The 22,679-nt window shown below is 44.3% G+C and overlaps 1 protein-coding gene across 2 annotated transcripts in view; it reads left to right on the top strand.

Moving 5' to 3' along the window:
- The first annotated feature begins 2,793 nt into the window (after positions 1–2,793).
- The window catches only part of LOC115382508 (CDK5 regulatory subunit-associated protein 2-like), a 33,237-nt gene continuing 13,351 nt past the window's right edge, over positions 2,794–22,679 (top strand). The window contains exons 1-28 of one of the 2 annotated variants that reach the window (XM_030084246.1): positions 2,794–2,967; positions 6,010–6,065; positions 8,882–8,943; positions 9,603–9,713; positions 11,066–11,142; positions 11,225–11,348; positions 11,458–11,636; positions 11,731–11,875; positions 12,017–12,070; positions 14,663–14,779; positions 14,868–14,987; positions 15,067–15,159; positions 15,248–15,466; positions 15,561–15,731; positions 15,834–15,944; positions 16,025–16,162; positions 16,270–16,449; positions 16,548–16,742; positions 16,977–17,168; positions 17,340–17,469; positions 17,551–17,690; positions 17,770–17,886; positions 18,005–18,145; positions 18,228–18,340; positions 18,426–18,565; positions 20,244–20,384; positions 20,474–20,583; positions 22,120–22,263. In XM_030084246.1, coding sequence (XP_029940106.1) covers positions 2,915–2,967; positions 6,010–6,065; positions 8,882–8,943; positions 9,603–9,713; positions 11,066–11,142; positions 11,225–11,348; positions 11,458–11,636; positions 11,731–11,875; positions 12,017–12,070; positions 14,663–14,779; positions 14,868–14,987; positions 15,067–15,159; positions 15,248–15,466; positions 15,561–15,731; positions 15,834–15,944; positions 16,025–16,162; positions 16,270–16,449; positions 16,548–16,742; positions 16,977–17,168; positions 17,340–17,469; positions 17,551–17,690; positions 17,770–17,886; positions 18,005–18,145; positions 18,228–18,340; positions 18,426–18,565; positions 20,244–20,384; positions 20,474–20,583; positions 22,120–22,263 — 3,573 coding nt within the window. In that variant the 5' untranslated portion in view covers positions 2,794–2,914. Of the gene's footprint in view, positions 2,968–3,688; positions 3,961–6,009; positions 6,066–8,881; positions 8,944–9,602; positions 9,714–11,065; positions 11,143–11,224; positions 11,349–11,457; positions 11,637–11,730; positions 11,876–12,016; positions 12,071–14,662; positions 14,780–14,867; positions 14,988–15,066; positions 15,160–15,247; positions 15,467–15,560; positions 15,732–15,833; positions 15,945–16,024; positions 16,163–16,269; positions 16,450–16,547; positions 16,743–16,976; positions 17,169–17,339; positions 17,470–17,550; positions 17,691–17,769; positions 17,887–18,004; positions 18,146–18,227; positions 18,341–18,425; positions 18,566–20,243; positions 20,385–20,473; positions 20,584–22,119; positions 22,264–22,679 lie in introns of those variants that run through there. The other variant, XM_030084247.1, reaches the window with a different exon arrangement.

Below are 22,679 nucleotides of genomic sequence, written 5' to 3'. Positions count from 1 at the left end.
TTTTTCTAATGTGTAAATTTGGGGCTCCAGAGAACAAATTTATTGCAATGTTAATTCTTTTATTTTTCTAATTTTTGTTATGTTGTTTTTCCTCTATGATAATCAAACATGTACTGTACCAAGACTGTGCTATACTATAACTTGTGTTTTAAAGAATTATGCAAATATGTGAAATTTTTTTTTTGTTTCTTTTTGTAAATCTGTTGTAGATGTTCAAACAAGCTAAGAATACCTCACAATTTTACACATAGAACTTGGTGCAAAGCTTTGTCAGTTGCCTCCATAATTGAAATCTGTTGGGAAACATCAGCCAAATACAGCAAGTCGTCAAACTCTGAACAAGACCATCTCTGGTACCTTTATCTGTCTACTTTTTAGTCATTGTTCAATGTCCATTTGTTCAATAAATATTTTCAATTTTGTGTGGATTGTTTTCTTTTTTGACACACGTTAGAATATACAAGAATTAAAAGAGAGATGAATAAATATGTACAAACTGAATCTCTATATGTGGATTATTACTAATAGGCCACAATCTTCACTTTTTTTTATTACAAAATATACTCAACCTGTCTCTCTGTATTCATACTGTAATAAGTAAGTTTATTTTTCAATAGCCACCAGTTGTGTAATGTGACTATATGTAAATGATGGTGGCAGCATTGATATGCAATAAAAATACATTTAGATAAGGTGAACATTTACCGCCACCTAAAGAAAATTTTAATCCTTTACCAGAAACATTTTAATTAAAGTTAATGGGTTAATGTTGATTCATTGATTGAAAAATGATGTATTGAATCCAAAATCTATTTCTTTGAAACTCTGGAGTGAAATATTATTTGTTGCCTTCTGACACACGTATCTGTTGAACTGCTCCCTGCAGTGGAACGGTGTTAAAACCGAACTGAAACTTTCCATTAGGTCTGCCGAAACCTGAAAGTTCCTCCACATGGTAATAATACAACTTCAAATCGGATCTTGAAAAGGAGGGACTTCCTGAGTGATTCTGTCCAGATTTATGTTTGCAACAGCTTTCATTTTTGATCTCACTGGTTTGTTGTGTCTGCTGATGTTAACAAAACAGTGTGGCCCACAGCAAGCCAGTTAGACATAAAAAAAGATGCTTCTATTCCCAATTTTTGGAATCCTAGTGTGTGTGTGTGTGTGTGTGTTTATCTGTCGCACTGTGTTTACCTTGGGAAGAACTGTGTGCAGGAAGTGCTCCGTGCAGATAAAGCAGTGCAGGAGGTAGAAGAGCCTGTGTCTGAAGCATTTGTGGTCCTTGGAGCTCTAAATTACATTATGGTTGCACACATAATACGGCCTGGTATTTCAATTTAATTTTATTTGTATGACGCCAAGTACAACACCGTCATTTCAAGGCACTTTCACAGAGACAAACCCAAAGATTCCACATCAGTAAGCAGAGAAGACAGTGGAAAGAAAACAAAACTCCCTTTAAACAAGAAGAAACCTGCAAAACCAGACTCTGAGGGGGTTGATGGAGAGAGAAAGATAGGACAGAGAGACAGACTGTGGATAGGGATTCAAACCCTGGTTTAGGTTGGGGGCAGCAAGCGAACGAGACAGAGCATAGACCGCAGGAGTTAGACAAATGAAACATGTAGTAGTGAAATGTGGTGCGTCAGAAAGGAGAGAAGCTCACTGTAGGTTTCCAGCAGTCCTAACCTATAGCAGCTTCACTAGAAAGTGGTCCATGGTGGCCTAACTGTAAACTTTATTAAACAGAAAAGTCTTAAGCCGAACCTTTAAAAGTAAAGTCTCCCTAAATGAAACTGGCAGGTGGCATTACACATAAATCATCAATCATCAAAGCACAGAAACAGCAGGGATTCTTCTGTGTGTGCTTCTGGGTAAATGCTGCATTTTGTATGCTTTGAACTGACCTGCTTGCAGCTGAGAAGGCTGCCACACGGTGTCGCTGTTGTTGTGACTATGAATCCATGTGCTGCAGAGCCATCTGTTTGCACCAGGGAAATTCAACTGGGATTGCGTTTCTTCTAACCAAACAGTATACTATAATTAATCCAGTCACTGGAGCAAAGTGTTAATTATGCTTTAGCACCATAAAACACGCCAACCACCCTTTTTACCACAGACACATACAAATTATGTGCATTAAAGTGTATTCTTAACATTGTGATTACTGACACACACCACTGAAGTCATGTTTTCAAAGAGCAAGAAAGACCACAGAGATGTGTGTTTGCTTGAATGTAAATTATGATAAATAAGAGATACCTGACCCTGGAAGCATGCATGTGATGTGCATGTTTTCCAAGAGGCTTCATCAGAAGGATTTCAGGTATTTTATGTGGAAATTCTGACAACTTTTCATTAAAAACAAAAACCTTCCTCAGAGAAAGGATAAAGACACATGACAGTTAAATGTGGGTGTCAACGCTGTAACGTGGTTCAAATTGACAGCGTATGTGTTCCTAAGCCTATGTCTATGTTTACGAACCTCCCTGAAGTATTTGCTTTGGCCAATCGCTTTGTACCAGTATCCGCCCTGTTCTATGGTGCGTTTCACAGACCTCGGAAATCACCACGATGACTCGTCAACAACGATTTCATATCAATGCAGTACAATACTACAAACAATAAAATCAGAACTATTGCAAAAAATGTGTAGCAAAGTGTACTTTTGTAACTTCTATCCGTTATATTTAGCACGATGAAATACTTGAAAAGGTCTCGTGATAATTTCAAATTATATCCCATAGCACCTGAAGGCAACACCAGTTTCCAACGTGCACAATGGTGACGTCTACCATATCATGATGGCGGTAGCCTGGGATATTTTGAATTCCGTCCCGCTTTTTAGTAGTTTACGCCGGTGAAATGTCTCAATAATCTGTGGATAACGTAAGACGAATCAACCGCCGTGATGGATTCCGTCGTGGGGGACGACCTGACGCTCCCCGTTGACATCAACGGAAGGTAAAAGTTAACAACGGCGGCTAGCAAGCTAACCCGCTAATCCCGAAAAAAAAAAAGAAAAAACTAGTTTTACACAGTCACCGCTGCTCGGGGCCTGACTGTTACACATCAGCATCTGTCTTCAGATTTTTGGATCTTTGTTGGATTAAAATGGTTTTAATTTAGCAACTGTGTATTATATATAGCTTGACTAACGTTTGGTCCAACATGAAATTATTTGTTGTAACTGAAGCAACTTGGGGTCATCTGACATTCTAGCCTGTAAATGATAGCTTTCTGTTACATAGTTTTCCATATTTGCTTTGAAGATAAACACATTATACACATGCATACAAGTGTTCTTTGGCTTTAATGTTGCTTTTCTGTTATCTCATTGATTATGTTTTAGTTTCATCAAAGGTGCTTTGCAGATCTACAAATTACACGTGTTTTCAGTTTTGTATTGTTTCGTTGAAGTTAATGCAGGGTGGCTCCTGACTATTATTATCATTCTTTGAACATCTGAGGATAATCTATGGACGTATACTTATGAGGACGATCAGTTCCATCAACATAATCTAACTAATAATCTGCTATTATAGACGACACGTACACATTAACCCTGCACTGGACGTTAATGCAATCTCAGGATCACACATCAATTTCTTAATCTTTCTTTGTTAGCTAACATCGAAAATGTAGCTCAGAAAACAGAAAGTAAACATGATCCACGCTTCACTGATTCATATGGAGATCAGGGAATCTGAACATGTGTGTCTGCTGGGTTATCACCGTTATAAATCATGTCCATTGGCTGTTGCTGGGGTATCACTGCCATTGGTTGGTCGGTTTGTTGACGTGCCGGAGTGAATGAAAGCGGAAATTATGAGCCAGTGTGTTCAAACTGCATCAGCGACGTCTACATGCTCTCTGTGTGCCAAATGTGGAGTTAACATGTTATTTCTTTTATATCATCAACGTTTCTCTCCTTGAAATGACAGAAGAGTGTGACTGGTAGGTAAAACATGCTTTGCTCTCCAGTGCTGATGTTGTGATGGTGTATTCCCCTGAGTTTAGCTAGTTTAGATCTTTACTGCAGAGGTAGTCGTGGCATCTGTGTGTTTCAGTGTTTAGTTTTTTCCCCCTGCTTAGTTTCCCTTTAGGTGACAGGGCCCAGCCGTGCTGTGTGTGAGAGCAGTCATCCAGGTGGTAAGCGTGCCTCAGTAATCTAAGATGTTAGCTGATATGCGTGGTGTGCATTACTCATAAGGTCATTCTGAAGCACGGCTCACTGTACTGCTTTTAGTTTCAAAGTTGGACACTGATGGTTGGATTCTGTCGTTTTATTTCAAAGACTGTGTCCGTGTTCGTCTGTAGCTGAATACAGAGAGGAAAAGAGGAAGTCATTGTTTACAGGCTCAAACATTGTTTCCACCGACTGCTTTTACAGGATCGCTACTACAACTACAAAACTCTCTGTAACATGTTTGAATGTATTCTATTCTTTTAGATTTGGCCCGTTTCATATGGGAGTTGCCGCAATTGTTTAGATCGGGGGCTTTCACTCTTATCAAAGTTCTTGTTTTAGGCAGCTTCCGCGCCATTAACACAGGAAGGAGTTGCTTAGCATGTGAAAAGTTTGTGATGCAATGTTTGTCAGCTGTTTTTTTACCGTTTGCACTTACTGCTGCCGCCCTCATCTGATTTCACCAGGTCACTCTTTGCATCAGCAAGTATTAAAATAAATATTCTTTTTGTTGTTGGTGGTGGTAATACTCAAAAAACTGATTTGCATCTGCTTTGATTTACTGTGCAGGAATACAGGCTACACAGATTTCTTTGGGCATTGAATCTCCTTCTCTTCACTTCTGTGTAGTGTGTTATTTAGTTCTGTGCTGGATAACCTTGTAGTGTGTGTGATGGGTGTCAAAGTCAAAGATTTGGGGAAAAAAGCAGTGTCATTATGGTCCGAGACAGATACTGTGACGGCTATAAATACAGTTTTGCTTGGATATTCAAGAGTCCCAGAAAGCCAGCGACTGCTTGAAATGGAATATGCCGTTTATCTGATGCTTCTGCGTCGCTTTGAGGTGAAAACATCCAGTTTCTGTTTGAGAGTGTTTGAATTGATGCAGTGGTACACAGATGATTCATGTGTTATATAACTGTCACTGCAGTTAACAAAAACATAATAAAACAAGGGCATGTAACGCGTCGATTGAATGTCAAATTATGCTCAGTTTCATGTTGATTCTGTACATTTGTTAAGAAATATGCCAGAGAAAGAGTGAGGCTGTGTTTTCAACGACAGGAGTGATGTGAGAGGAAGTTATTCAGTGCCGAACTGAGTATTATTAGACTGAAAGGGTCAGGGTTGAGGAACGTGAACTTGAGCCACATAGTTCTTGTTTTTTTGTTTATAGATGTTATTTCCCTCTGAGGTCTGCCTACAGAAGCTGCGCTTTAATAAACTGGATTATTGTGTGCTGTAGTTATATTCACGTGTGTCGTGGCAGTTTTAACCCGGTGCCCATCAGACGGTGCTGTGATCCAGATGTGCGCCGCTGGTGTTTGGGGCATTGTGCTGTGTGTGTGAGTGACGGCGCTGTCCTGTCACTTTGTGATGCTTGGCCGATCGGAGCCACAGTGCTCCGTTTGTCTGCCAGTGAAAGCCTCCGTCGTCCACTGGTTTGTGTTTTCCCCTCCTCTTGTCTGTCTGAACCAAACACGAGAGCGAGGCTGCCACTGGCACATGGTCTCACACACACACATGTACACGCACGCTGAAAGGAGGCTGCCAGAGTGGATGTAAATGAAGCAGCGAGTCATTCTTAAGCTATTTATGGAGTGTCCTTAGGGCTCAGTGGAACTGGCCAGCGTGAGTAATGCATGAACGCTATGAATTTGTGTTTTTGGAATACTCAACAAATCAGCGTTCATGTGTACTCTGAGCTCAGATTGTAGAGCTGCTAGTCTCTGTGCTCATTTCTAGAAATATTGAATAGTTTTAACCGAATTGTGCAAGGGCTGTAATATATCACTAACAAATGTTTCTGTCCGCAGCTGCAGGCTGCCAGACTCTATAAATGCTGGAGAATTTTCCACGGACAGCATGACAGGTACAGTAAGTCTTTAACTTCTTCTCCCTTTGTTCGTTTTGTTGCTCAGGTGTGTGTATGTGACTCCCCTGTGTATTAATTAATACTGCTGCTGAATCATAGCTGTGACCGCCCACAGTTTGGTCTCCGAAGATGCAATAAGGGACGTGGCAGATGATAAGAATAGGCAGAAACTGCTTCTAATTCTGCATCGCGCTCTTGTGGTGTGCCAACAATGTCCACTGATACACACAAGCCTGTAAACAACTAATTTATAGGTAGACGACAGACGTCTCTTCTTGTCCAGTTTATTCTGTAGACCAATTCACAAAGACTCTCAAGCAGATGATTGCACAACAAAACTGAAATCATCTAAATAACGATTATGTTATTAAAAAAAAGCACTGAGATTGTTGCATTTTAGAAGAGGGTGCAAAAAACCAGCTGTTCACTTTGTGTGTGTCTGCAGAGGTGAGGGCATGCACAGACAAATTTCATATAATTACAAATTATGAAAGTGAAAGTACAACCCTTCGAGCAAAAAGCTGCTCAAAATGCTTGACTTCTGATTTTTAATGCACTTTTAGTTTTGTTATCTGTAATCCAAGCCAGCTCTTTGTAGCTTGTCTGGAACCTTTTGTCCTTGATTTTATGTTTTGCTGTGCTACGCATGCAACTTGTACTAAAATACATATTTGTGCGCAGACTTTGATTATTGATTATGGTGCAGATTTAGGGAACAAGTGGACATTTACCTCGATGACTGGTTTAATAATATTTGCGCTCAGAGTTTCAGGGACGCAGCTGAATGCGTTTCTCTTTACGTCCGTGCAGTGTTCAGTGACCCACAGGCAAACGGTTATGTAATAATGCTTTATTTCCATGAAACGCTGCTCCTTCTTTCTCTGTTTCAAAACGCTCCGTGAAATCGATCAGTAAGCTCAGATTTACATTTATTAGAATTTCTCCTTATTGAAATGTTTCCTGCTTCACTTATGTGTCCTGATGTTGCTGGTACGGCTGCACAATATCACGTAAACATGCAATCATTTTTTTTTAAATTGCGATAAACATGATTTGTTGTAATGCTGAAACATCATTTAAAATTCACACAACATTTAATCACAATTGAGTTGATCTTTCATGACTTGTAGATTGTGAATGTCTCAATAATGAGTCATTTGTGGTATGCTGTGCAGTTCTTTTATTCATTTAACCTTTATGATATTCCACTGAGAGCAGACTTCTCTTTACGATGTGACCCTGTTAAGGCATCACCTCTCCACACTGGAATGATGCACAGCCACTTGTGTCAGACAAACATTTCTTCAGCTTTTCTTGCAACCTCAAAGATGATTTGCTTTCCTGCCTGTGAAGCTCTTACCACAGGAGTTCTCGCTCTTCCAGTTTTTGTCCTGACCTGCACTTAATAACCGCTGTTTAACATTCAAACTGTGGAAAACCTAAACTTTAGGCGCTTTAATGTCATTTTCTTGAATGTATAGGCAATATAATTATTTGTTATAATTTTCAGATTTCCAGTAATGTTGTTTTTTGCTACAGGTGATGGTGGTTAAAGTTTGTGGAGTCTGGGACTTTATTAAATCTCACAGCTCACTTTCAGCCTTCATTAAGGCAGTTATTACAAGTCCAAACAAGCCCTACTGAATAAATGAATGAATGTTGTGGTTGTCTCTAACCCTTTTTCAGCTTCAGCTGACTATTTTGTGAAGCAATACATATTCTTTGCACTTTCAGATGAATTTGAACACTGTATTTACCTCCTGCAGGGGGTTAAAGTAGAAATCTGTTTTAATCAGAATTTATTCATTACTGTTGTTGCATTATTTCATGCATCAACATGAAAACATCTTGTTGTGTTTGCTGCTGAATAGTTATTTCTGTTCTTTATTTGAATGGACATCGTAGGTCTCCCCTGGTGACACGTTGTGTTAAGTTTTAACCTTGAGCCTGGGGGACCGGTTTGAATCCCGATTGCTGCAGAAAGGCACATCCAGCATGAAAAATAGCCAAGGTCACAGTGTTTGAGGCAATGACTTCCTGTGGCAAAACAAATAATGTTGCATTACATACATGCTTGAAAAGAGCTCAATAAAGATGATGTTTAGTTACTTGAAGTTGCCTTTTAGTGGTGATGGAATTTTGGTTTCTACGTTTGGGATAGCAGAATTAAACAAAATAAGCTCCCCGCTGAAATAGCCAGTCTAATCCTTTAATTCTAGAAATCAGACCAACTTAAAAGTTTTGTTTCCGACTAAGGCAGCAGGCATTGGAAAAATCTTCTGATTACAGGAGTAATATAATTAAATTTACCTCTCAGGAAGTCTGCAGAGCTCTACATAGACACTTATTGTTACTGACATTTATATTGAGGAGCGAAGATGACAGTGCAAGAACAAAGAGGAGGTCACATCCCTTTAATTGAGAAATAAAATGCATCCAAACAAGCAGCAGTCAGAGTCGACGGTGCGGAGGCCTTTCCTGTTTCCCTTTAAGCTGCAGCAGGCCATGAATCAAGAGGTGGTGTTGAGAAATGTGTTGTTGACTAGTGTTACATGATCAGCTGTAGGCTGCCTTCAGCTGGTCTAAACAGGGCAGCTCTCCTGAAGCTGCTCTAACCTCTGATGGCACTGAAGAGAAAAACACGACTCCTTTCTCTTTCTCTCTCTAAAGTAAACAGAGCGAGGATGAATGCGAGAGCAGGAGGTGGGAGTTATTCATGAAAACACAGCCGGTTCTCTAACTTACAGATACACTCCGGTTGTAATCACAAATAGTGAAAGCTAATTCTTGTGCGCTGTCTTGTTGCCTTATAGCTCCACCTTTCTCCGACAAGATGTCCCCAATTAAAGCCCTCACCATGAAGGACTACGAGAACGTGAGTGATTTGAACTGATGCTGTATATTAAAGGACATCCCTGTTCGACCCACAGTTCCACTAAAAGTGAGCCGCGCTGACCTTTTATGGAAGTTTAGTGATGAGGTTTGTGCGTTGGAGGAGGAGAAGTATCTAGGTGGGCCAAAACCTATATTTCACTATTTGGGAGGAATGCTTGCTCAGATTTTGGGTGCGTGCTGCCGGGCAAGCTGCATGATTAGAGGTTTGCAGAGGGGTCCAGACTTCTACCCCCTCCTCCTCCTCCTCCTCCTCCTCTTCCTCCTCCCTTTGACAGTCTACCCAACCCCCATTACCAGATGTATGCTGCTCTGAGCCTGGAGCACAATGATGCACAGTCTACTTCACACACACACACACACACACACACACACACACACACACAGCCACTCAGACACATACAAACACGCGGCCTTTCCTTCATTTTTACAATGACCGCGCACACGTCCCCTTTCTGCCGTGTAAACATGTCATCCTTCTTTTCAACACAGATACACTGTTCTTGGCTTATTCTTAGTTTATGAATCTTGATTTAATTTCTTTAAAAGTTATTGATTCAGAGTTTAAAAAGAGAGTAAACATTTTAAAGCCGTGTCAGTTTTTCATTTGAGATAACATATTTTTGTTGCATTCATCCCCAGCAAATCACAGCTCTGAAGAAAGAGAATTTTAACCTGAAGCTACGCATTTACTTCATGGAAGAGCGCATGCAGCAGAAATGCGATGACTCCACCGAGGATATATTTAAAACGGTATTGTGTTTAACTCTGGGTTTGATGTTTCTTTTATTTTACCCCAGTAGCATCTCGTTCTTTCGTCCCTCCTGACCGCCAGGGGGCGGTGCTGAAAGCGGTGAATGTTCCACTTCGCACATGCGCAGTTCGAGTATGCATGCCGACGTCACTTGTGACCCCGGACCAACAATAATCAGGTGTCCAAGCCGTGGTTCGGTTTCTTTGGTTTGATTGGTGTTAGCTCTTGCGTCCCTGGCTTGTGGATGTAAGAAACGATTCTGGACTGGTTGATGATGCGGCTAGTCGGCTTCCGCTGTTGTGAAGCCGCGTTGGAGCATCCCCGACTTCGGGCCCGCCGTTACCCTTAGCTGCATGGCGGGTGTTAGCTCACTGCTACAAATGGGGTGTTTGGGGGTCACGGCCTGGTGTCAACTTCCTCAAATGGGCTCTGAGGCTCCGCCCAAAAAGCCCCATGGGCCCCAGCATGTGGAGGGCTCTTGCCAGCCTCCCTGTGAGCCCTTGGAACAGTGGAACTGCAGTGGGTGCCACAGTAGACTACATTTTGCCGCCATTGCCTTGGCGAAACGCATGGGTAGAGGTACACACTTCGCCTATCAGCCAGTTATCGCTGTGGTAGCAATTGGATGTTAGGGGGCATGTATGCTGTGAGGTTGGTCTCTGGGATTCCTGCTGGCGGTCAGGAGGGATGAAATAGAACGAGAGTTACGAATGTAACTACGGTTCTGTGAATCCCTGATGACCGCCAGAGCGCTCTGTCACTCACAGTCGTCATGATCACGCGAGAAGATCCAGTAGGAGTCGAACCTGGGGTTGGACACCAGAACTTACTGTTGTTCCTGGGTCACCCAGGGCTCACAAGTGATGTCATTAGTCTGCAAACTCAAACTGCGCATGCGCGAAGGGGAACATTCACTTTCAGCACCGCCTTTTGGCAGACATCCGGGATTCATAGAACTGTAGTTATATTCGTTACTCTTGTTTTATGTGATACAATGTTTTAGTGGGACTTAAGTAACAGCTGGATTTTATTTCAGAAAAATCTCACATTCATGAGCGCAGAGCAGTAACCTTGCCTTTTCATCGTTTATCTTTTCTTTTCTTTTTTTCCCCCTCAAGAGTGAGCTGTAATCACATTGGAATCTCTTTGTCTCACACAGATTTTTTTTGTCTCCTTTTTTCCAGTTTAGTTTGAAAAACTGTTTCAAGAATGTTATCTCCACATGCACACTCCAGGATAAAACTTGAGATGAATTATCTTGACCCAAATAATATTGCAGTTGCCAGAACAACCTTACAGAATATTTCCTCCTTTAAAATTTGCATTTTTTGTCAATATTCTGTCTTTCTAGAACATTGAGCTGAAGGTGGATTTGGAGTCCATGAAGCGGGAGCTGGCAGAGAAACAAGAGCTGCTCGTTTCCGCGTCGTATGTATCATCCTGTTGTTCGGTGTCGAGTAAAGCCGCATATTTGATCATCATCATAGATCTCGTCTCTTCTGGTTCTCAGCAAAGCGCTGGAGAGTTTGGCCGGTCGAGAATCAGGGGAACCCCACCGTGTGCGAGAGCAAGCTCAGAGGGAGATGGATTCACTCAGAGACGCGTTCAACAAGAGGATCGCTGACCTGGAACAGGTGAGTACAAAACTCAGTGTATGGACAGGAGCTCGTGTAAATCAGTACGCCTTAACTCTCTCTCAAAATCCTGACTGGTTGTTTTATTCGGTGTTATGGTTTCATTCAGTGTCTGCGAACAGCGGAGGAAGAGGTGGAGAAGATGGCAGCTATCGCAGAGCAGGAGAAGCTCCGAAATATTGACATGGAGAAGCAACTCCAAGCCCTAAATCCATCCATCAGCTTCAGCTCTGCTCCCGTTTCCAGTCCAGTCTCACATCTGCAGCAGGCCCTGCAGGACAAAGACAAGTAAGGAACAAAAAGACACGGGCGCAGACAACACGGCCATCTTTTTTTCTGTTCACACACCTAAGTATTCCATGTATCGTTATACCCCGACCAGCATCATCGAGCAGCTTCAGATCACTTTAAAAGATCGGGAAGCTGTGATTCAGCAGAACAGCAGAGACCAGCAGGCGGATTCGCCAGCTGCTGAGAGCATTAAACAGCTGTCTGACCTCATAGCCCGGAGAGATCAGGAACTTGAGGTAAAAGACTGAAATGTCCAGAATCAGTCATTTACAGTTTTCTGTGACTTGTGCACGTTCCAGGAAATGGCACTTCACTCAGTCTCTGATTAACTCAAACATGATAGGATATCGACACATCCGCTGTCTTTTTCTTGTTAGGCACTGAGGGATGAGCTCCGTCAAGAGAAGGGCAAACCACAGCCAGATCGCCAGGTGAGTTGATTTCTGGGGTATTTTCTGTCTAAACCTGTGATTAAATATCTGCTCTCACAGTGGTGATGCCAGCTGGGCGACCACTTTATGGCTTTCAGAGGTTTTTCAGTCATGCCCTTTCAAACCACGTTGTTTTTAATGTCCATTATTTCCCCCGCGTGTCTTACTTTGCTAAAAAGAATTTGCCTCATGCCGTGAGCTGATTTGTATAACCGCACAATAAAAGTGTCAGTCCATTGAAACGCAGACAGGGGGTTGTGCGTTGTGGCACACAGTGTTCTCAGCCGTGACACACACAGCAGGTGTGTTGGGCGGTTGACTTCAGAGGATTGTCGGTGTTGTTCTGGTGACCCTCAGGAAATGCATGTGGGCATGTTTTATGACACACCTTTGTCCCCCATTAGCCTACTGGGGCATTTTTTCCACTGAAGAGGTTGTGGCTCACTTACTTTGATGAGGTAATACTAAAGTATTGCTTGACTTCAGGTCATTTGTGAGTGGGGGGGGGCTGGGGTTTTTGATTGGTGAAATCGTTTTTTTTCCTCTTTTTTTTAACTTTGGAAATGATCATTGATACATGACGGTGTTCACTTTGGTTTGGAAGTAGTTATCGCAGTATTGGACCAGCTGGGAGTAAAAAGGCTGTGATGTTGAGATTGGAATTAGAAAGCCGTTAGTTGGCTTGTGCCCATCGTTCTTCATCAACCCTCTGCACATAGGTCATGGTGTTAAGACTGGATTACTTCGCTGTCTGGCTTTCCTTTCAGAGTTATTTGTGGGCATCCTTCTTCATTAAGTGGGAAATGGTGTGGTTGGTTTGTTCGTGTTGTTGATTGTGCAACTGCTGTGAAGACTTCTTAAACTGATCAAGAAAAGCGTGTCTGTGAATGCTACTTGATGGGAAGGTGAGCCGAGCAGAATGAGGATGTGGTGAAATGTACGACTCGGTTCACCAAAACACATTTCATCTCACAGCGGGTTTTCAGGAGTTCAGGCGTGCAGAATGAACTGCGCTCTGTGAATCGAGTCCAGGGATACCTGCGTGTGTCCAGCCGGTACTCGAGGTCTATTTCAGGGCATCCGTGGGGAGGTTTTCTCGAGGTGGTTTAGCAAAGGCAATAACACAGATCATTGCAGGAGTCCGAGAGGATTTCATCTGATTGAATGCGTGGGGAGAGTGAATAGAGGCGGGAGCAGGGATTATTAAGGCTTAGGGCTTATCGTGCTTTGCGCTCGGTCATTTTCCTCTCTGCTTCACTCGCCGTAGCGGTGACAGAAAATGATGCATGGCTCCTCTATGGCTGGCATGCTGATGGCCATTTGCTCCTCGGACACTTGGTGCGTCAGCGAGAGATTTTTTTGGACTCGCCTTAAGTGAAAGGAGGATCTAAGACGATGAGGGACCCGTGTCGTATATGCGGCGTTCGCCTCGTGGGAAGCCAATGCCGCTGGATCTTCAGCGCATCAGCAAAGAGGAGACTCCAAGTCATTCTGTCCCACGTGCTCGGCTGGGAGGTGACCCGGGACGGTCGCGGGGAGTTCCTGTGTGGAAAGTGCGTGTTCCAGCTGGAGAAGGTGGTGCAGTGTGACATCAACATCAGCCAACTCCAGGAAGACCACGTCAGTCAGGTCCAGAAACTGCAGGCAGAGAAAGAACACCTCATCCAATGTGTCGCTCATGTCTACAACAAAAACAACCCCGGAAGCAGCAACAGGGACGCCCCCTGCTCCAGGACTCTCTTTAGGTCCTCCAGAGTGGACCTAACTGATGATGAGGCTGCGTCTCACCTGGCCCATGAAGGGCTGCAGTTCAAGGAAAGTGGCAGCGGTCGTATGAGAAGGTGTGTAAGCCTGGATAGAATTGCCAGCAAAGGACCGTTTTCCAGCCGCTCCAGCCTAAAGAGCAGCAAGCCTGGATCAGGGACGGGGCCTGAAGGGTTTCTGAGGAATTCTGGACTCCGAGGGACACGACATCGCTCACAGAGCATTTACCTCGACCTGGTTCACCGTCAGGGCGCGTTCCTCAGACCTGGATTTAAAGGCCGCTCCACGTCCTTGCAGTCACTGAACCGAGATTTTCCTTCAGACAGCGCTCTAGACCCCCCACCCAAAAGAAAACCCAGAGACGCCACGGTTTTACCCGCCAGACACGTTACCTCCAGTGACCCAGCGACAAGGGTTCAAGCCAGAGCACTGCTCCAAAGCTCCTCCGCTCAGCCCTCGGTGATCTCTGACCTGATCCAGCTCCTGCGCTGCGTCTCCAAGCAGCCAGTGTGTGCTCCTGCTGGCAGTCAGATCCCCGTCCTCAAGAGGTTAAACGGCGTTCCTCCTCACATCCACGCCAAGCGTAGGCATAGAGAGGTGGAACTGAAGTCCCTCCACGATCTTACAGAGGAATTCGATGATGAGTACACTCCTGTCAGAGTGAAGGTAGTTTCTTTCAGTAATCCCTGTTGGCTTAACCACCGCAGCGAGGTTAATGTGAAGTGACACACTCCAGCTTTGTTGCTAAACATACCTTCCACTATTAATGGGTTTTTGCTTTCCTTCTCTTTCTTTTCTTCTGTTTGTTTTGCTTGATTTGCTGAACAGAGTGACCTCAGTCGATTGGAGTCGGTCAATAAACTGCTCACTGAAGAGCTGAACCAGACAAGGAGTACCAATGAGAACCTGACAAAAACCTTGGAGGATTCCCAAAGTCAGAACAAGGTACACCGATTTGTCACACAGCTCTATTCAGTAATTGTAAATTGAATTAATGGCTCTTTTTTTGTCTCTGCCTACCATATATTATTAGACCCTGTCGGGGAAGTTGGAAGAGAAGGAAAATGAACTGAACTCTGAGAAGAAAAATGCTCTAAAGCGAGATAAAACAATCCAGGGCCTGACTCAGGTCCTCCGGGAGAAGGAGAAAGAGGTAAGAAGAACACCTAAATTCAGAAATACAAGTGTTCTGCAAAGATTAAAGAGTAACTTGTCTTTTTCTGTGTTCACAGATTCAGGAGCTGTGTCATGAGATTGAGGACCGAGACGATGCTTTGGCCAAGGCTAGAGAAGCAGCACATAAAGCTCAACTGCAGAAATACCAGGCATGTTATTAGTAGCGTTCATACAGGGTTACACCTCAAAGATCCAAGTGTCCACATTCGTTTTAATTGATATGTGTTTTTCCTTCAGGGAGTCGAAGAACACCAAAACCTACTCATGGAAAAGCAAACGGAGCTGGCCAAACTCCAGGGGGAACACCACACTAAAGTGCTGGAAGCCCAGAAACTGCAGCGTGCGCTGGACAGGAAGGAACAGGAGCTGGTGGACCTGCAGCAGGCCAAGGAGCAGCTGGAGGTCGAACTGGAGGACCTGCAACAACAGAAGAAGAAAGGAGACAAAGCCCTGAATGTAAGATGGCCTGAGCGCTTTCATATCCGCAGATCTAAGCCATTGAATATCACCAATCCTCATCTGTGACATCTGCCTCATTTCCCCCCTCCAGGACCTGAACAATCAGCTGAAGAAGCTGGGTGGTGAGATTGGGGACAGGGAGAGCGCTCTGAAGCATCAGTATCAGGAGCTGCTGGACCAAACCGAGAGGAAACTGCAGGCGCATGAAGTGACCATCCAGCGGCTCACGTCCACCCTGGCCGATAAAGAGCAGCAGCTGCAGGTGACGCCCCATCGTTCACCACTTCATTATTATTCCAGTTAAAAAGAATCTCTGGTTGCTCTGATAGCTTCACAACATGGATGCCTTTTGTGCTCTCAACAGGAGTACATCAACATGGTCAGAGACTTCGAGCAAAGCAGAAGTCCAGGCAGTAACGATAACATGCTTTCCAAACTGCGGCAGAGGCTGAAAGAGAAGGAGAAGGCCTTGGAAGTGGGTATCCCTCCTGTGTAATATTCTCACCATTCTGCCTGTGGTTTGAAACAGACATTATGGTGTTTTTTCTCTCACAGCAAGCACTGGATGAGAAATTTGCTGCCATTGAAGAAAAAGACAATGAGATTCACGAGCTGCAGCTGTCACTAAGAGAGAAGGAAAGAGACCTGGACAGACTCAATAACCTGCTCTCCCATAATGAGGAAACCATCAATGTAAGCAGCTTTTTGTATTTCACCATGAATTTCGACTTCTCTTCAGTTGTTCGTTCATTTGTGTGATTTTATTTGCTGCATCTGTATGTACGCTGCTCTCCTTGCAGAATTTTAACGGCATGATCAAGGAAAAGGATGCAGAACTGCAGCATCTCGAAAACACCCTGAAGAACCTGCAGAGAGCCAAGCAAGATGTTGAAGATAACCTGAACAGATCCCTGAGGGAGAAGGACTCCATCATCAGCCAGCTGCAGCTCTCCCTGGAGGGAAAGACTAAAGACATGGAGGTGAGAGGGTCACCTCCTCTGCTGTATGTTTCTTGTACGTCTCCTCCTTCCTCGGCACTTATTTGTTTTCATTTCTCTACTCTCATCACTCCTTGTAGGAGATGGCCGCTTCAATGCTCAGTCACTCACAGACTCATGCACGTGACCTTGCTGAACAGATGGGCCAGAGGTTGAAGGTCACGGAGGCCATGCTGGCCGAGGCTGTGAAGGCCAGAGAAAGGCTGGTCGCTGACAACGACAGCACTGTCAAGGGGCTGTTGGCTACCATTAGCAGCAAGGACCAACTTCTCAAGGTCGAAACGGCGTTTTGACAAATCATTTCCACACAAGTGATTAGTGAAAAAAAAAAAAAAAAAAGTTCACGTCAGATTTTTGTGCACAGAAGTTGAGAAGAATGTTCCCAAACATTCTAGTGCCTAGAAAAGCAACTGTGATTGAATTCATAGTGACAGAAAAGCAAAAAGCCGTTCATTCATACAGTTCAGACTTTGCTAACTGCCATTACTGTGGTGTTGTGTTTTTTCCAGGAGTCTGCTGAGCGCCACAACCGCATGCTGTCTGAGCGCACTCAAGAGATCCAGGAATTGAGGAGACAGCTGTCTGACAGGCAGCAGCAGCTCAGCACCGTGGAGAAGCAGAGCTCTGCAGTGGCCCAGGAGGGTTATTTAGAAACCGCGGAACTCCGAGCCCTGCTCGCTGAAAAAGACAGTCTCATCAACGTAAGATCCTCTGGGATACGACACAGTTGTTCAGCTGTAGAATGTGCTCAACAAGAAGAGGAAGCTATTTCCTTTCTGAAGCTAAATTGCTCACTTCCCTTGTGTTAAAATTGAAGACATTTGCTTTGCTATGCTACAGCTTACTCAGTGGATATTTTTGTAATTTTGCAGAAGCTCCTGCAGCGCGGTCAGGAGCGAGACCAATTTCTGGCAGAGATGAGGCAGAAGCCAGAACCAGATCATGTCTTAGAGCTCAAGCAAACCATCCAGATTATGCAAGAGAGGCTGGATGAGAAGGAAGGTGAGCACATTAACGTTAAACACCCAATATGAAGATTTTGCTTTCGAGCCTGCAGTCACCGTCTTGTTCTCTGTCCTGAAGCTGAACTGTCCAGGAGGAACAGCGAGGATAATCAGGAGAACATCCCTCTTCCCAGAAAGACTGTTGTGGTTCTGAAGAAGGAGTTGGCACAGAAGACTGAAGCTTTGAACAAAGCGCTGAAAAAGGAAAATGAACTGAAGGTCTGTGAGTTCGAAGCAATTCACGTCACTCGAAATTTGACTGTGATTTCTAAAGTGGCTCCTGCTGTTTCACTTCCAGATCGCGCTGGCCGAGCTTCAGTCATTGATGTCTGAGCTGGAGGGTCGCAGTGAAGGCCAAGCGGCTAATATTGAGTCCCTGACTGCCACTCTCAAGACCAAGGAGGAGATTATCAGTGTAAGGTTCTTTGTATTCACACAGTCAAACTGTAAATCTGTAAAGTTTTTTTCTTGAAAGATGTGTTACTGAGTGGATGATTCCACAGCAGTCTAATGGTTTGTGTGTGACTGAGCAGGTTCTCCACCAGCGTCTTGGTCAGAGAGGCGATGTTCACCCTGATCGTGCCCATGACGTGATCGGCACTGGCCTGGATCGATCACTGCCAGTACTCCCTCAAAGAGAGAGTACCACGATAGGCGGAAACAGCCAGCAAGATGTAAAGCATTTTTACGTAATTCAAACAAAACCACATTATTCTGAATGCTCGGCCTGTAACACTGTTTTTCTTTCATCCTCAGGTTTTCCCTAACCTTACCGCCTTGCAGCAGGAGCATGACGCTCTAAACAAAGCCCTCAGAGCTGAGCAGCAAGTCTACTCCAACCTCGTCAGGACCGTAAAGGAGCAGGACAGGTATCAAAATACCGGAAAATGAAATCACTCACGCCACATTTGGTTTATGTTGTTTACTCTGTGCTCATGCCTGTGTGTTTTCCAGCGTCCAGCGTCTTCACGCTCTGCAGATGGAGCTGACGGCAGTGCAGCTCCTCAGACAGCAGCTGGAAGACGGCATTAAAGCAAATGAAGAGCTAAGAGATGACTTGGAGAGAGAGATGCAGAAATCCAAGCTCAGAGAAGGTGCAGTGCAAACAGATTGGCTTGTAAACGAGGACGGAGATTAAATCAAATCAAAGAAATGGAGAATGGAGAAATCCAGATGTTTAAATCTGTACATGAGTCAGGAACTAGATTCATACGTAGCTCACAGGGAACACACACAAATGCCTCTTTCTTCTTTGTCCGCTGTGTTTGCTCTCAACAGCAGCGCATGCCCCTTCTGTGTTTCATTCAGCATGCCCACCTGGTCCTCCCACTGTTTGCTTCTCTTTACATCGTCACCTTCTCATCTGTGTGTCTTTGTTGAGCCCCTCTGTATGGATCATACCACCATCTGCACTGTCTCTCCTTTATTAAAAATAACAATAATAAAGGCTGCTGCCAGCCAGTCCTCTCTCTGTCTGTCACTTTCACCTCGCTGTCTGCTCTTCTTGTCCGTCCATTTCAAACATTTGGTTTGTTTGTTGATCGTTGCATCATCTCTAACACCCCTCTGCTTTTTAATCCATCCAGCCATCTGTCACATGAACGGCGTCGTTACGTAACAACATCAATAAAGGCATTAAAGCTGTATGTGCTATTTTACGATGGATTTAAATAATGGTTTATGGAGTTCACCATTTAGGACTTAAAATAGATCCTAATCCCCCCCAAGATCCAGTGCTTATTATTTCCCAGCATCACTGAGTTAATACAGTTGACCGCATTAAGTCTTGCACCTTCAGATGGAATGAAGCTGCCACTGTGAGTGACATCGAGAGTCGTCCAAGCCAAATAACTCCAGTGTCTGTCCACATGCGTGTGTGTGTGTGTGCATGTTCCTCCTTTGGCCCTGTGTTCAGAGAGCCAGGTGTATAAATAGGTCAGCTGTGAGTAACAGCACTACGGCTCACATTCCCACAGACTGCAGCAGGGTCATTCCCACTCATCCTTATTTCAGTTATATAACCACCATCATTTCCCACATCCCACATGTACCAACAGAACCGCAATAATAATAGACTTTTTTCTGTTGCTTTGGATTCCATTGTTTTTACCTACTTAGAATGAATAAATTCAACTGACAGTCTGAGTAAACAACCATGATGATTCAAAAAGCCATTTTTCTAGTTGAAGTTGATCATCTTCCATGGGTGTAGAGGTGCATCTCAAAAATCATAAATATTGGAAATATAATTATTCCTGCAATGGACTGGCAAGCTGTCCAGGGTGTATCCTGCCCTCACCCATAAGTCCCTGGGATTGGCTCTGACACCCCTACGCTTAACTAATTTATAGCATTTTTTTGATTCATTGGCAAAAAGAAAAAAACATGAACTGTTATTTGAAAAATGTTGGGTTTTGATTTTCATCGTTTGGAAATTCAAATCAGAAAGACAAAAATCAATTTCCGTAGAATAAATCTGAAATGTGGATGTTTTAGTTTGAAATGGCATCAAGAAAACTACTCTGTATACACTGGATTTTTTTTCCCCCAATTAGGATGAATTTAGTCTATTGTGAAAACTTTGATTTTACAAAGATATGTAATCAATACTGTCTCATATTTAGAATGCCAGGCTTTCTTTGGTTGTGATGTTCAGCTGAGACTAAGCTTGCACCAGCTCTTAATTTCTAATACAGCTTGTGAATTGCTACAACCTCAGAAGCTTGCTCTAATGCACATGTCAGTAAGTGACCCCTCTGTGCATGTGTTCAGGCTCGGGCCTGATTGATCCCACAGAGCTGGAGAGCGTGAGGCACCAGCTTGAAGACGCTCAGCGCTGGAACACGTCCCTGCAGGCTCGTCTGGGAGCCATTCAGAACCGCGGAGGAGGAGTCGGCGGAGCCAATGATGGCAGTAAGATTGAAAAGACACACCTGGCAGCAAAGTCAAATGCATCTGCTCCGATTTAATGTAAACCTTTATTTTTGATTGCGATGTTGCAGGTAACACATTGAGTTTCCTTGGAGATCAGACTTCATACTTGAGCTTCTGTTTGGGAGAATCGCAGGATGATAGTTTGTCTGGGCTCTCCGTCCAGGAGCTCAGAGAAAAGGTAACGTACCTGGAATACTAGAGACTTATATAATCATTGTGATAGGCTGCTGCCTGACCGTGGGTTTGGCTGCAGGAAGACACCGGCCTCCTCAGCTTGCATGGTCTTCATTTGGGCTCAAACACAGAAACCGCACTCTGCCCAGAGAGCCTCTCTGGCTGCCCTCCAGGCAGAAACAAAAAATAAAAAAAACACCTCAAACTCCAGACCATCGTCTGCTTAGTCTGTCCATGAAACTCGTCATGGGTTCTCGGAGCGCTCTTAAGCCCTGGGAGGGGAGAGATGACCAACGACTCACACCTGAGAGCAATCATCCACACACACCCCTCTCCCCAGCTTGCTCCAGCTCCTCCTCTGGCCCTCTGCCCCACCACCACATACACACACTGCCCGAATCAGGCCAGGGAGCCGTCCCGCCTAGCTGACCCCCACCTCCACCCCCGGTGGGGAGGGGAAGGCACCCACCACAGCCATCTGTGCACCCCCTGGGCCTCATCAGGCTCTAAAGCCAGAGGCCATGGCGTGGTACGGGCGTTGGCATCGTTCATGCGGTGGGGCCATTGGCTCCAGCCCTCTGCACCGACCTGCAAGACAGAAGAGAGAGAGCTTTAGAGGCAGGACAAAACAATAGTGCACACATCCTGGAGAGCCTCCTTGGCTTCACTCCAGGCAACCAAAAATCCCTCCTGCTTGACAACGCCAAAATAACGCAGACTGCCATTTCCCAACGTCCACAACCTCCCTTCGGTGCACGAGACTCCGTTCTTCTGTGGGTCCTTCTGGAGCGCTTTTTAAAGCGCTGGGAGAGGGCGGAGAGGGAGATGACTAACTACTCACACCTGAGACCAATCACCCCCCCACCCCCCACCCCCCCCACCCCACACCCCACACTCTCCTGGCTCGCTCCAGCTCCTCCTCTCTCCCTCTGCCACCCATCCCAGCTTGGCCACGCCCCGCCACCACAATCATATAAAGTAATGAAAATAATGTTATTCGTATGTCAAGGTTACAAAGTGCTTCAGAATAAAAAAGAAAAAAGGAAATGGCTTCTTACCCCTACATGTCATTGTAATTTGCACTACAGAGCTGACTGGGTTTTGCACCGGATGTCTTTCCTGTAGCAAAATCAGAGATCGAAATTTAATACGATGTACCACTACAAAAATCACAACAGACACATGAGTGACGGTCTTACAGTAAAACTGAGTTTAGGAAGTGTTTAGGAGAGGAACCTGACTTTGGCCTGGGTGATCAAAGGTGCAGTCATGTCACAGGTTGTAATAAGTTTTAGTTTATGCACAGCTAAAAGGGGAACTGCTTGAAAATGTCAGGCAACCAGCAGGCTCAAAGGAGGTGACATTTCACTTAAAAAGCATTAGCCAGGCAATTGAAGGATTTTAAAACAGGCAAAAACAGTAGAATGAATTCCAAATCTCAGCGACAGGGTGAAGTGAGGATAGAGTTAGTTCAGATCAATATAGTTTGATTTCCCTGCTGCCAGTATGAATAAGGAATTGCCTGTAATTATTTCTATAGGTGGTGGAGCTTCAAGACTGGGTCAACAGCCTGCAGACTGCAAACAGTGAACTCCAGAATCGATTGTCACAACTGGAAAAAATGGAGTGTGATACCCACGACAAGGAAGACGAGGATCTCGCCAGCAGGAGTGCACGGAAACAGGTTAGACGCCACAAAATCCCCCCAGTGGAGGATGTATTGAAGCCTGAGGCATCCCAGGTTTGATTTCCTGAACCTTAGAAGAGAGGATGGTAGCTACACAGAATGTGTTTTGTATTTAGATTCAATGAATCATGAGTCATTGTCTAACATCCACCTTTTTTAGCTCCTTTCTAACCTTTGAACCTACATCTTAACCTCTGATCTGTCCAGCCTGTTACTAATGTCTCTTTGCTCTGTGGCCTTTTTTCCTCTAGAAAGTGTTTTTCTTGTCAGCAGTAGAATCTACCCTCTGTCTCTCTGTCCTTTTCCTTTCCTAATCAGTCCCTGTTTTTTTTTTTTTTTTTTTTGTTTTTCTTTTATCTCTGTGTCCCATGAAATGGTCGTTCGCCGCCATGCCACATTAGACGCATCACGCC

Source organism: Salarias fasciatus (assembly GCF_902148845.1).
Source record: "Salarias fasciatus chromosome 7 unlocalized genomic scaffold, fSalaFa1.1 super_scaffold_4, whole genome shotgun sequence".
NCBI lineage: Eukaryota > Metazoa > Chordata > Actinopteri > Blenniiformes > Blenniidae > Salarias > Salarias fasciatus.
Note: the sequence above shows the minus strand (reverse complement) of the source record. Positions and strands in the feature narration are given on the sequence as shown.